A 17992-nucleotide genomic window follows, 5' to 3' on the forward strand; every position below is an offset into this window, starting at 1 on the left:
TAAATTCAACACTATCATGAGAGCAAAGTAGAACAAATGAGCGTAGTAAATAGACTTAGCCGGTCGAAAATAACTTTATTCGGTCTAAAAAAGACAATAAAAGTGAAAAAACATGGATACATACATCAGTTAACAAAAAAACACCTTACAGCTGGTTTCACAAAATGATCTGCAATTGTCTTGACAGTAATTATTAAACGCCATCAGAGACCGAAAAAAGACCAGGTATGCATATTCAGGAGATGAAATAATCATTTAATTCAATGATGCATAAAACCAAGCAACCATTAATCGCCCCACAATCAACCTAACCGAACGGCAGCCCTAGATTCAAGCACCATAACATTTAAGCTCAGCTAGCAGGAAGTCAAACAGGCTTATTGTACATGAGTGGACAAGTGAGTAGGAATATTACAAAAAAAAAAACAAAAAAATAATTTAAAAAAGACATAAAGCATTGTAATAATTCACAGCATAAGAAACTAAGCTCCTTACAAGAGCGCAAAAAAATACTCAAGAGACCTATTCACGTCCCTCATCAAGCGACTTTCTAATTCTCAATGAAGAGGCAAGAAAGCAAGCCGCAGAATTTCCCAAAATAGCTATAAGTACATTAGGGTGGGATTAACATGAACAAAAAGCAACGGTTTCAGAAAATGCAATAAAAACTATCTTCAAGGGATATTTAAAATTCCACAGAAAAAAACAAAATGCACAAGATCCTTGGTGCGGGAAGGGGGGGGGGATTATGGGGAGAGAATTGTCAAAGGTTCAGGAACTCAGCTCCGTAGCCCTCACACCAGGTTAATGAAATGCCAACAGCATATGAAACTGACTGAACCTAAATCTTGTCAGGAGAAATCGAAGAACATCATTAAAAATGCTGAGCAAATAAAATTCAACTGCAGGGTTTGTTACAATCAATGCATGTCCACAAACTATGGGTTTCTTTAGCTCAATACCCTCCGTCTCAGTTTTTCTCCATTGCAGGAAATTATTATGGATCGAGGGGATATCAGCTTTCAAAATGGAGCCACAGAATCAGGGGGTGGAGGGCAATGGGATCCGACAGGTAAGGCAACCCTAACTTCTCATGAACCTTAAAAGCAGAGTTTGACGGGGGAACCACCAACAAATGCCTGAAGAACCTGTTTTCCTCAAATTGAAGCTCCCCATACATCACTACCATAAGTGGCTACTGAAACAGATTTGGCCTGCATGATCTTAGCCAGGGCACCCAATGGTTCGCTACCAATTCTAGCAGAAAAAGTGAAAAGAGCACTTATGGCTCTTGACAGAGCTGATTTCTCGGATTTCAACAGCCTGTCATAGAGACAAATACTTCCTACATAAAACAAACACAGGCCAAGCCAAGGGGTTCACCTTTGAAAGGAACTAGTCAACAGTGTGGATTTACCAGCGTTGATACCCAAAACTGAACAGCATCAGTAAAAAGAAAACAAATGTTTTTTGACAATCAGAAACACCATCAACAAAATGGTGCCTCCCCTAGTATCTTCCTGTATAAATTGGCATACATCACCAAGCATGACCACATTCGCCATGATGCTGGTGTCATTTTGGCATTTTCTTAATTTACTGTTCTTGGATGGTGTATGTTTAATTCCACTCTCAGGTGCCGGCACTGTTTATCTCCCACGCCCACCCTCCAGTGCATAACAATCATGCTGCAGGGTAATACAACTATATTTTCTAAACAAAAAAGCCATTCTATGTGAGTTGTTGGAGTTTAGAATCTTGTAGAATGTGCTTTCGATGGTATTAAAATAGGCCACTACAAATGCACCGCTCCCTTTTCAAACATTTTTATAATTATTTGAGTTTTCAGAAAGAAATGAGCGTTGGCTATCTGGCCAATGCTTCAGATATAAGACAAGAGTGAATCGGTTGCAGTTGGATTTTACTTTTTCTACATTATGCTCCAGTGCATAGTCTTTTATCTTGCATTTATGTCAGTGCACTATGATGGTTAAAAGCATCTATGAATTTTTCCTTGGTGGAAATGTCAGTGCATTTATAAATATTTTGAACACAATGAATCTACAAGCGCTTAGTTCCTTCATGTACTTATATTGATGCTAAAATTGTTTTATACATTATCCTACACACACATCTAAATGTGGCTTTACCAATCAACATTCAATTCATAAAAGTAAACACAATCTGAACATTCTAATTATATGCAGATGGCAGTTTCAACAATCTCTCCTTTCAACATAAAGAATGTGTTTTAAAAAGAAAAAGAACATCTAAAAGTCTGTGCTTTTAACTATAATTATGTTCTCTTTTTTTTAACTTCGTACAACTAAGCAGTATAGCTCATCCTTTCAGACAGTGTTTTGAATACCCATTTCCGTGTTTGAAAAGGTAATTTCCCAAAAATAAACATGTCATTTAAAAAAGTAAATAACTTTGGTGCTACATTGTTGGTCTGGTTCCTGGTGACATTAGTTTTCGTTGTTTATGATGTCCCAAGAACACCTCGATTACAATGTAGAACCATGAAACATAGTTACTCTTTTAGATCCAATATACAAGATATACTTTTCTCTATATATTGAATCTTGGAAAATTGGAAAATGTGGCTATTTTGGCAGCTGCAATGTTCATTAGACTAAGGGGCTGATTACGATGCCAGACGGACCTGAGTCCGTCTGGCATTGTTCTGGAACTGGAACCGTACGACCTCCAGTCGTCAGTTCCAGCTCAGGAATTAGGATGCAACCGAACCCTGTTTAGTCGCAACCTTATACTTTGCTATGAGAGAATTCATATGGCCGGGATGCCCGCCACCCCCTCCCAACACCAATTCCCCAAGGGGAGGAGACAGACACAAGTTTGAGCTTTTGGAAGGCGGGCGGGAGTTACCCCCCCGGCCGTATTTATTAAAAATATGAAACAAAATTTAAAACATTAAATTAAAACGTTTCATAAATTATGTACAATTTTACATTCATTACATTTTGATGAAGACATGCTCTTTGGCTAACCTTAACAGATCTCTAATACAAAGGTTTCCTAGCCGAGTCAAGCATCCTGAAAATGCATACATTCTAAAATAAAATTGTACATCCTAGCATTAAGGGCCAACGGCAAGGTCTTAACCGGTGTCAGATCCCTACTACCAAACTCCCGCCCTCACGGTGTGAGTGGCGCATGCGCAGAGGACTTTACCCTCGTTGCCAACTGTAACTTCCCTTGTCGTGGGGGCCACCTTTCACTCGATGCCATCTTAAAGGTCGTCCGAGTTCCCGTGTGAGGTATCTATAAGAAGGACAGCGTGGACTCCCCCCCTTCCCCACACTCTCTTCCGCCGGAGCGGACATCCGGCCCCCGGGAAATTCGTAGGAGGGGCATCTAGCCGTCTCCCCCCTGGGAGGGGCCTATGGCCGTCTCCCCCTAGGTGACCCATCTGTAGTGGGTGCCGCCTCCCCGTGGGAGGGGCCAATGGCTGCCTCCCCCCGGGCGCTCCCATCCATTCTGGGTGGCGCCCCCCCTAGGGACCTTGAAATTACTGCTCACCAATCATGACCTTACCGCCCGACCAAAATAAATACAACAGTTATTTCACCTGCTAAGGAAAGAAAATACGCCTAATCTGCACAACTTGATGATTCATCTACTTTACCCTTTCTACAAAGGGAAAAAAGTCCTAAATCACAAGACAAACTTTATTATGTGACCGATCATGACCTTACCGCCACAGGCCGGATAGTTGACCGACTATCCGGCCCCCCCACACCTCCTAAAGGTCATGCCTCCTCAATCCCACTAGCCATGCTATGAAGTCTCCTATGAGTAAATCATTTCCCGCCCTGGACAGGTGAACCCCATCTTTCAAATAAAAGTGATCACCCCGAATACACCCATGGGGAATGCTTTGTAAATGCGCGGAGCGAAACAATTTCCCAATTTTATTGTTGACCCTCTTTACCGAGTGGTTCAATGCCGTCACAGAGAAACCCCCCCGCCAAACTCTCCTGGGGATCATGTGGGACCAGGCAATTGTGCACCCCGGGAGCCTCTTAGCCAACCAGCTGACTGCCGACAAAATGTGTTCCACTAACACTCGTCTTCCCAGTCTTACCAAGTCATTGCCCCCCAAGTGTACTATGACTATAGATGGCGGTGACCTTTGCCGCCCTAAAAGACCCTCCACAAATGATTGAAATTGGTCAAAACAGAGGCCTCCCTTCCCATGGAAGGATACTCTGAACCCGTATTCCCCAAATGCGTGAGTCGCGTCACCTGCCATGAATATGTCCCCGGCGCGCCTCACGTATGAGTGGCCCACGACCCATACCACTTGCTCTCCAGTCGGTGATCCTCGACCGCTGGTCCCCTGGTGATGAGTTGATCCCAAATTCCGCCCCGCGTCACAGGCTTGCGAAACTGTAATTCAAACAAAAGACAACAAGCGTGAGTGCATTTCATCAGTCTTTTACAACATGTGCAATCGCACATACCTCTTGAAACAGTTCGAGGACCAATGGCCTAGCTGTTTCACTTCTTCCGCACCCAGACCCCGAGCCGTAGCCTCAGTAGCGGCCCCTATTCTGAATGAGTGGGTCCCAAAATCGCACGGGTCCATGCCCGCCGCAGCGATTGTAAGTGTTAGCACCCTCTGAAACTGAAATCTCGTCAGAGGGGTGCCATCCTTGTGCCTAAGCAGGCTCCCTCCCCATGTCGCCGGCCTCTGTGCCAAGTAGTCCTCTAAACACTTTATCGGACAAGTGGGGCTCCCTCGAGCTCGTTGCACAACAACACTATCCCCCATAGCTTCCTGGTCTGTCTTGGACCTGGCTATCGAGATTAGCATCGAATCACCCCGTATTTGAACGTGATCCCTGCGTAAACCTCCCTCCATATCTTTCTTGTTCCTCGCCACGAGTTCGCTTACCCGCATGGCCCCATGAAATGCCAAGGCGAAAGCTGCCCAGAACAGAACTGCTTCAGAAAGGGAGAAGCATGTCTCATCCAGCTTTGCTAAAAGCCGAGACAATCTCTCTAAACCAATCGGGCGCCTCGTATCTTGCCTGCGACCCACCAGGCGTTGCCAACCGCGGAGCGCCTTTTTGACTAAAAAGGAACCCGTCGGGTCCCTTATGCCATGGAGCTGTGCCATGAATGATATGGCCGCCCTATGTCTGTTGGCAGTTGCGGCTGATCGGCCTTCTCTATGAAGTGCCACTAAGAACCCCAGGAAGGATTCCCCCTGCCCCCAGCTATGTCTCCCTGCCGTGCCTAAAAAGGTGCAGTAAGAACGAAACGCTCCCTCATAAGCCTTCCTCGTCCTGGGCGCTAAGCTGGCTGCCACGAGGTCCTGTAATCCGGGGCACCGATTAAGCATGGGCGAATTTTGCGAATCTCGCGTTCGCGAATTTTGCGGATTTGCGAACTCGCAATCCGCAAAATCCGCGAATTGTCGCGAATTTGCGGATTTTTTTTTTTGTGTTTGCGCGGGTTTCTGCCAGTTCGCGAGGCTTTTGTACAATGTCGCAAATTGCGAACTTACCTGTCGGGTCGCAAGTTTCGCGAACTCGTTGTTTCTACGTGTCCAGCCTGTTTGGGACACTCTTCTTCATCACTGCCACTCTCTGTCACCACTGCCACTCTCTGACTACTCATGCCACCCTCTGGCCTACCCATGCCACCCTCTGTTTCATCACAGCACCCTCTGGTTGTCCAGTCAGTGTACATTATTGTGGCAACGCAAGCACACCTTCCCTGCCTCAAGTGACCTGAATTAATTTGGGGCTGATTAATGTGTCACAGAATATTTTTTTAGCTGGCACCTGCTTCCTTAGTGCTTCCTGATTAGTGATCTTTTGCACTTGCTAAGTGCTTTCATTGTTGCAAAATTAGTTACAACACCTGCCCTGCCCCAACTGACAATAATGAATTAGGGGCTGATTAATGGATTTGAACTTCCAGCCTGGCTCCTGCTTGTCTCCTTTAGCTGTAATTCAGGACCTTTGTGGCATATGTGTAACTATTCTGAGGTTCAGAGCAGGGTCACATAATAGTTGCAACTGGCAACTGAACTCTGGAGGGGCCCCTCAGGAAGCACTACAGGAAATGGCTACTAATGATGAGCCTGAACTTTTGAACCTGGTAAGTAGTTTCAGTTTTGCTAAGATCGTATTTCTGCAATTTTGCACTTATTCGCGGGGCGCGAAGTTGTACTGGGAAGCCGCGAACTCACGCGAACAGTGCGAGCAAAATCCGCTGCTCGCGGATTTGCGGATTTTGCGGGAGATTCGCGAATCTCGCGGATTGCGAATTTACCGAAAATCCGCAAAATCCGCGAGCGAAACGGATTTTCCGCCCATGCTTAGCACCGATCAGCCATAGTGCTTCGGTGAACGGTGCCGCCACTAGATCCGCTGTGGGTAGATAGCCCCAGAAAGCCTGCATGTGTGAACGAGAGAGTGCATCAGCTGCATTATTCAGTACACGCAGCACATGTTTTGCCCTGAACTGTACATTCAATCTCATGCAACGTAACACAATTTCTTTCAACAGTCTCAAGATCCACTTGCAGCGTGCTGCTTGCTGATTAATGCACTCGACCACTGTCATATTGTCCGACCAAAACACTACAGAGCGGTCCCTAAAATCATCTGGTCATGCCAACAGAGCCACCCAAATGGGAAACAGCTCCAAGAACCCAATGTTACCTGTTGGGTCACTGGAGTGCCACCATGTCGGCCATACTTGTGCCGACCATCGGTTACCAAAGATGGCGCCAAATCCAACGCTCCCAGCTGAGTCAGTCCACAAACCCAGTTCGTCAGATGAAGCTGGGGGCTTGTTCCACGCCACTCGACCGTTGAAGTCCTCCAGGAATGCCAACCAAATGCGCATATCCTGGCGAACCTCTGCCGATAGTCTCGTGCGGTGGTGTCCCTCTTTGAGGCCAACCATAGCTTGTGCAATGGAGCGTGAGAAGGGGCGAGCAATCGGTATTACTCTCAATGCAAAGTTAAGCTGACCCACTGTTTGTTGTAACTGTTGCAGGGTCACCTTCTCCTTGCCCAGGCATTGTATTAAGGAAGCCCTGAACTTGGCCACCTTTTCCATTGGCAGATGGAAGCATCCCTCCACTGAATCGAGCTCGATCCCCAGAAACTCCAGTGAAGTAGATGGCCCCACTGTCTTACCTGGTGCTAATGGGACTCCAAATTCCTGCATGAGTATGCAGAAGTCCTGCAGTGCCTGTGCACATTCCGCTGTGCCGGCCGGTCCTAAGAACAAGAAGTCGTCTAAATAGTGCATCACCTGTCTATGCCCTGTGGCCTCGGTGAATGCCCATTCCAAAAAACAGCTGAACATCTCAAAATAAGCACAAGAAATTGAGCAGCCCATGGGCATGCATCTATCCATGTAATACTTCCCCTGGAAAGTAAATCCTAGCAAGCGCTGGTCCCGCGGGTGTACCGGGAGCAACCTGAATGCTGATTCGATGTCTGATTTCACCAACAGAGCACCGGGGCCCAGGTGATTCAGTAGGGCAATGGCATCGTCAAACGATGCGTACCGAACTGAACAGACATCCGGGTCAATGGCTTCATTCACCGAGGCGCCCCTCGGAGCCGACAGATTGTGAATGAGTATATACTCCCCTGGGTCTTTCTTCGGAACAACTCCTAGAGGGGAACATACGAAATCCGCCACTGGCGGGCATTGAAAAGGTCCTGCTACCCGCCCCAAGCTGACCTCTTTGTTAATTTTCTTGGCTGCCACTGCCGGGTTGTGCTGAACGGATTGCTGATTTTTACAAAAGGGGATCCCCCTAAAATTCCCCGCCGGGATGTTGAAGCCATATAGGAAACCATTCCTCAAAATTCCGGCGGATACATGATCGGGGTATCTGTTCAGCCAGGGGGTCAAAGCCATGACATCAATGGGTGAAGACGATTGCCCCCCAAGCATCACTTCAATCCTGCTTGGATCCCCCCTTTCCTCCCGAACCCCCGTTCTTGGACCTACAGCTACTTTCCGGATGTGAGGAGTTCCCACAGCCCGCACAAGCATGCCGGAACCTACATGTTCCCTGGGGCCTGTTACAGTTACCTCTGTTGAAGCCCCAACAGACCCCGCGCTTGCCCCCATTTCCGCCGGTCTTGGGCTGTGATTCCCCACCAGTGCTCGCCCGAAAGGGCTGCGCCAGCCTTTGTTGCACTGTCCCAGACCCGCTCCCGCCCGGCAAGGACGTACCTGCCGATCCAGGCAAGAGCTGTTTGTGCCACGATACTGTGTTGAGGCAATCCCACGTTAAAGTTACATCAAACTCTTTTGACTTTCGAAAGTGCACATCATAACCTTTCCACTCATACCCCCCGTACATGTTATAAAAATCCATGATCCTGTTCTGGTAACAGGATAAATCGGGCAACACTTCAGGCTTACGTTCCCCCATTACTGCCGTAAATATAGAGAAGGCCTTCACCCAGTTCGCTACGGTCTCGTCGACCCTAAATTCCGCCATCTTGGCCCGCCAAACGCTGGGGTGCCATAAATCTTTCTGGGTCTTTGCGTACTCTATCTCTCGATGGTCGGTCAATAATGAAACCATATTCACATATTTGTCCCCCCATATCATTTCCTTTGTGGCCGCTGGGATGTGCTGGGCCACCCTTTCGCGCCTCGAAGGCACTGAACTCTCCCCCGCCATTGGCAATGGGTTCTTACCGGGTTCAACCGCCGTGTCTGCTGCCTTTTCTCGGCCAACCGTTGTCACTCCCGGTGCCACCTGTGGGGAAATAGAAGGAACATTTGCCGTCCCGGCTTCTCTTGACTGCCGTAACTGCTCGATTATTAATCTGGCTTCTTCGGCCGGATCCCCCGCAGCCACAGCCCCCCCTGATTTCTTCTTAAGCCAGGGTAACACTGCCGCTAATTGAAGGGCCAGTTCTGGGGGCATCTGATCATCATCAACCGGAGTTATTAGAACAGGGATTGGTAAACCCACATCTGGACTCGGTACCGGGGTGTCCACCGGTGTGTCGGGGCCTGCTGGGGGTACCTCCGGGACCGGGCCCTCCCCGGAAATTGCCCTCTTCTTACTACGCCTCCCACTACCCACCGGGACGTCTCCCGGCAAGGCCGGACCTATCACCTTCTTAGGACGGCCCGTGAGGTTGTTCTGGGCTGCTATCTGCTTTTCCACCTCTGCCAAGCCCCGACCGATCTAATCTACTTTACCCAGTTTTCGGTCCATGACCGCCATTCGGTTCGACAAAGTGTGCAGTATCTTCTCCAACTCGGAGCTCTTTCCCGCTTTTTTGCCGGCCATGGCTTCGTTCACTCCGTTCGAGTTACTCGGCGAGGTCCTAGATCCTTCACACGCCTGATACTGAAAAAGAAACAACAAAGATTACAAGTTCTCAAAATTGCCGCTTGTTCCGTCGAGGGCTCACGAGCAACGAGTGGTGCAGCCTTCAGAGCACTGGAACAAGAGGACGCTTCATTGGATTCGCGCTCTATTTATCCGTCTGCGGGAGGGCGGGGACCCTCCTCAGGTACGCCCACTGGGCGCGGTCTTCCGGGCGGGTGTCTAGGACAACCCCTTCTGGGCGGGAAGGGCGTGCTCCGGCTACGCCGCTTTGGGCATACCAGCCGAACCACGCCCCCGCCCAAAATGGTTTCCCGGGGGGATCGGGGCACCCATCCATACGTTCGGGGGGACCGAGTGGTCTTCCCTTTCCATTCCGAATGGAATGCATGCTCTCAGAGCAAAGAGCTGGGGTGCAGTTCATCTCTGCACCCTTGGCAGGCACCTCAAGGTGCTTTCCACCGCCTGGAGGGATCAACAGGGGAGCACCATAGGTGCCGCCTAGGCTGCCATTCGATGGCCTTGCACCCATGGGGGCCCTGCTGGGGCCACCAAAGCTGTTTCCCAATGCCTTTTTGTGCCGGAAAGGCCAACACAAAAAGGCAGTGGGAAACTGACACCGTAATCTCTGAGCCGGAAAGAGCCAGCTGGGGGATTACTGTGGACCATCCGAATTGTGGATGGGCTCTCCGAGCCCGTGGTAAGCCATTTGGAAGACTGATTCGGATTCCCTTCTGACCTAGCCCATCGAAATGGCTCAGTTGGAAGGAAATTCTAATCGGTGATTATGATGTGGGAAGGAGGGCTCCAACCGACTGTTGGAGCCCTTCTTGCCCGCATTGCAATCGGGCCCTAAAACTTGAAAGAAAGTCACTGCCTGTTATTAACTTTGCCTCCACAATTTTCTTCTACAGCATTTAACATAACAAATATTTTGGATCTCACTTTTCTTCTACCTTAATTATCAGGTTGAATATAATTCCCAAGAACTAACTCAAATCCCAATGTCTCTATAGGAGAACTCTTAATATATACCTCTCTAGCATGAATCTTTGGGGGGTCTTGGCCAACAACGTATACATGCTGTCTGATTGATCTCACTTCCATACCTTCAAAAACATGAAAAGAATGGAAATCTTCTATCAGTACATATAGGAATTTTAAAGTTATACATCAGCATCTCCCTCAATCAGTTACTTTTCTATGGACAACCTTGGTTCTTTTGCGGCTATGGTTTCAGGCTTTCAAAACAGTTGGCACAGGCAAGAAGTTTGGGATAAAGAGGGCATGGGAATTTGATTTAAAGATCTCCCCTCCAGATCCACATAATTGTCATGTAACCATAACTCCTTGAAGGCATTGGAGGACCTAAATATTTGATTACACTTTATTGACCGCAAAGGACAAACTAAATATTAGATTATAAGTGCTCTTCAAAGATCTGATAATTTCAGTGTGCTGGGTGTTTCCATTTTCAGGCTGCTGTTGCTGCTTCTGGCCTTACCACAATGTTGGAAGGTGATGAACAGTACACACTTTTGGCTCCGACCAATGAAGCCTTCGAGAAGATTCCCCAGGAAACGCTAAACAGAATTCTTGGAGATCCAGAAGCTCTCAAAGGTAAATTTGAAGTGTTTGCAATGAAAAGTTTTTCTGAAGATGTGTAAAAATGTTGTAGGTGATATTCTTCTGGCTTGGCTTTGCAAACTCAAAGGAATAAATGAGAAAATTAGATAATTGTTCAGCATAAAGACTCAGGTAAAATGATGCCCAAAGACAACAACTGTACTGTCATGGAAAATAAGGGGGCACAGAGAAGCACAGATAGAGGGAAGATGGAGACACAGGGACTGCCATACAGAGTGAAATTATGCCAGGAAATACCAGACACAGGAAAACAAAGATAATGGATGCAACATTGCATTTCAGAAGAAGAGAAGCAGAGTAAGAAGGGGACAGACATGTCATACTATAAGGTGACAGTAAAAATGTAAACCAATATGTCTTTGGCTCAAATACAGTTTATATGCGGAACCTGAGGATAGAAACAGAAGAGTAACTGATAAAAAAATGGTGATTCTGAAATGCAAATATTTAGGAGTTGTGGGTCCATAATCAATCCCCATGCATGACAACTCTTCCAGAAATGACTTGGGTTAGGTTCAGGACCATGGGTCCAAACTCCCATGCTAAGCACCTCAGTTGTGAACACTCATGACATAATAAACTCACTGGGGCTAGGTCATAGGGTCAGAAAATGTTCCCCCGTGAAGCAAAACTCTAACACACAAATCACACTATCCACAGTTCACTAGTTTATGTGAACATTGAATATCACTTCACCCAGTGAGTGACTCCATCCAGCAAACAATTCCACACATCAGTCTGCTCAGAGAAGTTTCGATCACGAAGAGTTACTATTCAAATACTACATAATATAAAATAATTGTACCATGGTACACTTGAAGCATGGCAGCAGAAGGTTTCCATGGCAGAGAGACAATTTTCCCCAAGTTCCCTTATAAGTACTGTGTATGGGATGTGATATCAAAATATGTTTAAACACAACGGGTACTAAGAATGACCTATTTACATCTAGAGTTACCTAGATGCCAATGATTTTGTTTACCTCCCAATATTTAAAAAGTGACAAGTGTAGAATGAACAAATGACTATGTCTTTGAAAAAAAGGAGGGCGTTTGCCTGAAGTCAACTAATAAATAAATATCCCAGACAAATGCATTGATGCTCCTGCTCAAGAACCACTTCAACCTTGATTTTTGGGATTATTAGAGGAAACATTTCTGGATACATACACATGGAGGGAAGAACAAACAGCATAAGAATTTCTGAATTCCTTCAGCCACCATCCCTTTCTTTGAAAACGTAGCCACTAATTCCCTCAACTGATATATGTGCCCTGATGCGAATCATCAAGGTAGGCCTGTCATAGAACTGGTAAACCTGTAAATTCTCTCTAGAAGCAAGAAGATTTGGAAGGGAAAACTGTTAAAAGCAGCTACCCACAAAGAAAGGTGGGAGAACAGGGAAAATCAACTTAAGAGCTAACATTGCCAATTTTTCCCTTGGATATGTGCACAAGCAATGGACTCAAATTTGGTCTCTACCGAAATGCTGGTTGATAGAATGAAGATATCATGAGTCACAAACAAAGCCATATTTTATATTTACAGAGGACTTGATCCCCATGTGTTCTGTTCATACCATGACTAAAAAAAACAAGAGGGAGGCAATCTACAACAGAGAGGAAAAGATTTCATCCAGTGTTGTACAGTTGGAAGACCGTGCAGCTTTCTGATGAAACAATTTCTACTGATAAACAAGAGAACCCTCAAGGTCTATCAACGTACTCACTTTCATTGAGGACGAAGAAGTACACGGATGGATGAGTGAGAAAAAATGCCTTTTACTGAAAAGGAGAATGACCAACCTCTTTAGAATTGCATGCCAGTCAGAATGCGTCATTGATACCAAGTATTCATATGCCTCACATTTTGGCTACCAATGTGTCAGAGCTTGCAAATTAAAGACAGGCCTTGTGTCAGGAATACATCCAAGCAGACTACTATCTCCAGTGTTCCTCTTAATAATCCCTGGCGAATGTCCTGTTCCGCTAAGGAAAATTGTACAAATGAGATAGCTTGCTTGTACATATGCCAGGTAAGAAAATAGAATTGCTGAATCTGCCGAAATGTAATCAGACTGAATAGAATAATGTAGTATTGCTGCACAGCACCCACCACCTGGGTATTCTGAGTCATCTTGTAATGAGATGTCAAATGGATCAGCAAATCATTTAACTATGAATAAATGTGAATACCCTTCTCATAGAGGGTACTAACCTTCCAAAAAAATGGGATGCAATAAAGAACTCTCACGTTTCATTCTTGAATGCTCAAATAGGGGAGACGTCTTCCATAAGCCATAGTTTCACCCTGAACCCCTTGTTTGACATTTATCCACTTTCCACTCTTCCAGCCTCTGTCCACTGTCCTCCCAGTCTGACCCTTCAGACAGCCATTGCAACAGCTCTCTGACCGGCTGTGACTGCAGAGATCCTGACACTGATAGAGCAGAGTGGGAGAAGATGCCATACCTTGCATTGATCATGAGGACCATAGAAGTGCTGTCTCCTTCATGGAGATGGACCCCGCAAATATGGCACAGTCTATTGTGAGGCTCCTGCACGGGGTCAACCCCACCTAGGTAAAATCTTGAGTTGCTAATTTATTGCTAAAAGAAAGAACTGTGAACAGGGAACATTAGCCTTGAATTCTAAACTTAATTCAATACTGTTGGAGTGGACTTAGAACATGGAAGTAAGCACTGATGTCTCAAATTCCCTGGAACTAGTAATAAAGTTGCACTTTGAAGTGACTCTATTGTAAAGGCAATAATCTTCACAAAACACCTTGCCCTGTTCATGTTGGACAATACTTGAAATGTTCCTTATTTTACCTAAATCCAAAACACAAAGAAATAGAAGCCAAGGGCATATTTAATTAGAAGCAAAAAGGCTACAGTCCTTTTTGTAAAGAGTAAGTCAGATGGAGGAAGCTTCTTTGTGAAGTGTTCTTTTTCAAGAAAGGAAAATGTTATTTATAAGGGTAAAGGCTTGCAAACTTCTGATCTTGTCTACTAGGTAGAGCATCGTGTTGTAAGTGACATTCCACTATGATGGAGCATATCTCCTGGATGGCTCAAATTTGTAGAGGGAACCAATACAGTACAGGTAGCATGAAAAGGTTATTGGCTGGGATACCTGGGAGCAGGGTATTGCTCCTGTTTAGGTGAGGATGCTGCTGTCCATATATGACTGAACAAGAGCAATTACTTTTTTCAAAAAGAGGCGCATGAGGGTGATCACTCACTTAAAGGAGCAGGCCTTGTATAAAGGGTGTGCCTTACTAAACTAAACCAAGCCATGTTGCATTATGTTGTGATTATTGACATATGTTTAAACTAACACAGTAAAAAGAGGAGACAGGAAAAAAATCACACATATTATACATGATGTTCATCAAAATGTAATGGTTATTCTTTTTCTAAGCTTGAGAACTTACCAGCCATTAATACAGACAGACTAAGATCCTCCACCTTTTTTCAGTCTAATAATTCTCATTGTAATTCACTTCTGCCAAAATGACCTTTCACCGATTTAGTCACATCCCACTATTGTCATCACCCCTTTTCCATATTGCAATGACCTTCTGTACTATTATAGCCGAAAGACAGCAATACTACATAATATATGGAAATGTTCAATAATGAAGTCCATAAAAGGACTGTACAAAGATTAGAAAGGTGAAACCAAATGGCAGGAATCCACAGAAAAGTTCAGCTAAAATACTTAATTCTATTTAGCCCATCATGAATTAGGTATAGTAGATCTGGAAAAAGTAGTGGCCGTCTTGAGAACCTAGAGGATGTACCAAAGACTGTAATCGTTTAACAAAGGGTGGTTGGGACCAGTGGCGGCCGGCATGGTTCGTGGGTGGTGAGGCGGGCAGGTGATTGGTTTCAAGCGGTGTGGGGGGGGCCCAAAACTCCAGGGGGCCACCTCGGCACTGCACTCTGGCCGGGGAGCTCCTGATTGAGCCCGGAGGGGGGCCCCTCTAACTACCGTGCAGGGAGGCCCACTCAGTTTTCGTTACGCCAGTGGATTCACTAGAATCTATGGAGTAATTTGAGAGAGTCTAAAGTACAGTCAGGTTGGAGTACTTACGTTCAACAGGACCAAGGTGATGGTGGCTTGCCCCCTTTAAGGGAGCCCTGGACATGGTAAGACGTCCTTTATTTTTCACCTGTTGTGGAAGTGGCCTTTGGTTAAATGCAGGACTAAAGGAGGTGAAAGTCCATTTCTTTCCCAGGCTCCTCACTTCCATCAAGGGTGTTAGATGTGTCTTGGATCCCGAGGCCAGAAGGTTGTGGCACAATACTTTATTCAGCTTCCCCAGTATAAAGCTAATTTACTGAAGAGTTGACCCTGAAGTGATGGTAGAGCTTGGAAAATTCTCCTGCTTGGAGGCAGTGATTCACTGCCCAGAAATAAATATCTGAGGGAATTTCTGGCTGCGTCCTGTTGGTATCATTGATCTAACAACGAAAATACATTTAATTTAGATTGTAATACACGGAACACTAAGCTTTTTACATTTCTATTAAAGGTCACAGTGAAGGGATTCCACTCGATACTCCCGAGTAACACGTTCTAATCTTACCCAGAATCCCTTTGCTTGCCCAATTGCTATATTGTGATTTTCCTTATATTTGGAAGCATGCTTTGCTAGAGATCCTATGAAAAGAAACCCCTGGCTTTGATTATAGAACAAAACATTGCATCCCTTTCTGTACATCCCCAGTTCACAGTATGAATTGTAAGAACGTGAATGAATGAATGAATGATTAGAGCTTTGTATAGCGCAACTTTGCCCGAAGGCGTTAAGGTGCTGAAGATGGAAAGAAAAAGCTGAGTGTGAAAAAGAGGAGGAATACCGGCTAAAGGTAGGCTTCTCTGAAGAGCCAGAACGTGCGGATACGATGCATTTTTATCCGAGGAAAAATGCAAATGATTGTATATTACACTTGTCACAGATAAGGTAATTTCAAATGTGCAGAGATAAGGGATTGTTAGTACGCTACATTCATAAGCATATGCAGGTGTAATACGCAGCTCAGTAGATGCTAAATTCAAAATAAAGAAACCATGTATGAATAACATCTGTCCCACGAAGACATTTATTGGCCCACTCCAGAGCCGTCAAAGATCTACTAGGTGTTGTTAAAATATCTTGGAAGGATTTAGCAATGTGTGAAAGTAGAAGCTATTTTAAAGATATTGAAAATGAGTATTCCAAAGTCAAGGTGGAAGCTGTGGAGCTCTGTGGAGCTCTGTATTCTTAACCCCTCATCCACTAACCAGTAGTTCTTTTGCAGACCTGTTAAACCACCACATCCTGCGGTCGGCTCAGTGCGCGGAAGCCATCATCGCCAGCAACTCCATCGACACGCTGGAGGGCACGCCCCTGGAGGTCGGCTGCAACGCGGAGAACATGACTCTGAACGGAAGGGCCATCATTTCCAAAAAGGATGTTCTGGCCACGAACGGCGTGGTGCATTTCATCGACGAGCTGCTGATTCCTGATGCAGGTAGCATGCAAATTAAGTCTGAAGTGTTTTGCATAATTGAATTGAGGGCCATGGGCTGCTTCCAGGATATGATATGAATCGCTTTGATAAATAAACTCATATCACAGGCCCAAGTCCTGCTAAGCTTAGTGGAAATAAATCTCCAAGCAGTTGCCTCTCTGTGGCTTTCAAAAAGGATACTGTACAACGGAGACCTGCAACAAAAAGCCCCTTCATTTACAGACTATCTGAATATACAGAACACTATGTTTAAATCAAAAAGCACATTATATTTTGAATACTGATGTCTTACATAGTTAGTAGTGAACCATAATACATTATTTTTGTATAGTGTGCCATTTCTAAGCACCCTACATAGCAGATGTTATTATTATCCCAAGGTAGGATTGTGATGCAATAAATAATATGTTATCACAGGAAAAAAAATACTAGAAGCACAGCACTGTGGGATAGAGCAGTATCAATCTGTTACAGCACTGTATGCTGTTCACTCTTCTATCGCTCCACTATCCTTTTCAATCGAAATAACAGACCAACATGTCCACCACTCAAACTAATTTCATATTTCACTATACTAATTCATCACTAATCTTTTATGGGTTCCAGAGAAGCATGCTACTTGCTGAAAAAAGCACTTCAACACCTCATTAGGGGTAGCAAGTGCTATATAAAAGCAAACCTTTTACCACTTCTATCCCTCCGTTATCCTTCTCAATCCAAATAACTGACTAATATCCACCACTCAAATTAATTTCATATATCACTATACTAATTCACCACTAATCCTTATGGGTTCCGGAGTTGCGTGCTTAGTGGTAACAAGCACTATATAAATGCTAACCTTTTTTCCCTCTTCTATCCCTCTGCTATACTTCTTAATCCAAATAACTGACTAATATCCACCACTAAAATTACTTTCATATTTCACTATACTAATTCACCACTAATCCTTTATGGGTTCTGGAGTAGAGTGCTACTAGCCGAAAAAAGCACTTTAACACCCCATCAGGGGTAACATGTGCTATATAAATGCAAACATTTTTCCCCTCTTCTATCCCTCCGCTATCCTTCTGAATCCAAATAACTGACTAACCTATCCACAATTCTTTCTTTCAAAGTCTTTATTTCAATTGAGTTTTACAATCATAAAAAGTGCATATTAAAAAAAGATTACATCAAGACTTATATTTTTTTTTTTAAAAGATTGTCACATACACATTACTAACAGAAAGGTAAGAAACATTACGAATTAAAAAGGACAGTTGATATCTATTAAATAGGGATTACAGAGATAACTCAGGTGGTTGTAAGCGGATTTTCAAACATGCTTTTAAAAAACAAGCTATACATTTAGCAGCAAATTGAGTTTCTAAAAACTGTAAAGCCAGGAGCGCAGGCCTGCATCTTCTCAGGCCCATTTGTCGGAGGAGAGGAATAATCCAACATTTACGTGGGGTCTCATAG

At 44.9% G+C, this 17992-nt stretch overlaps 1 protein-coding gene across 1 annotated transcript in view; it reads left to right on the forward strand.

The window, feature by feature from the left end:
• The window catches only part of TGFBI (transforming growth factor beta induced), a 225671-nt gene that overhangs the window by 141526 nt on the left and 66153 nt on the right, over positions 1-17992 (forward strand). The window contains exons 7-8 of the mRNA XM_086931518.1: positions 10837-10978; positions 16316-16528. Of these exons, the coding sequence (XP_086787644.1) occupies positions 10837-10978; positions 16316-16528 (355 nt within the window). The remainder of the gene's footprint in view (positions 1-10836; positions 10979-16315; positions 16529-17992) is intronic.

Source organism: Lissotriton vulgaris, chromosome 7, assembly GCF_964263255.1.
Source record: "Lissotriton vulgaris chromosome 7, aLisVul1.2, whole genome shotgun sequence".
In the NCBI taxonomy this organism is placed as follows: Eukaryota; Metazoa; Chordata; class Amphibia; order Caudata; family Salamandridae; genus Lissotriton; species Lissotriton vulgaris.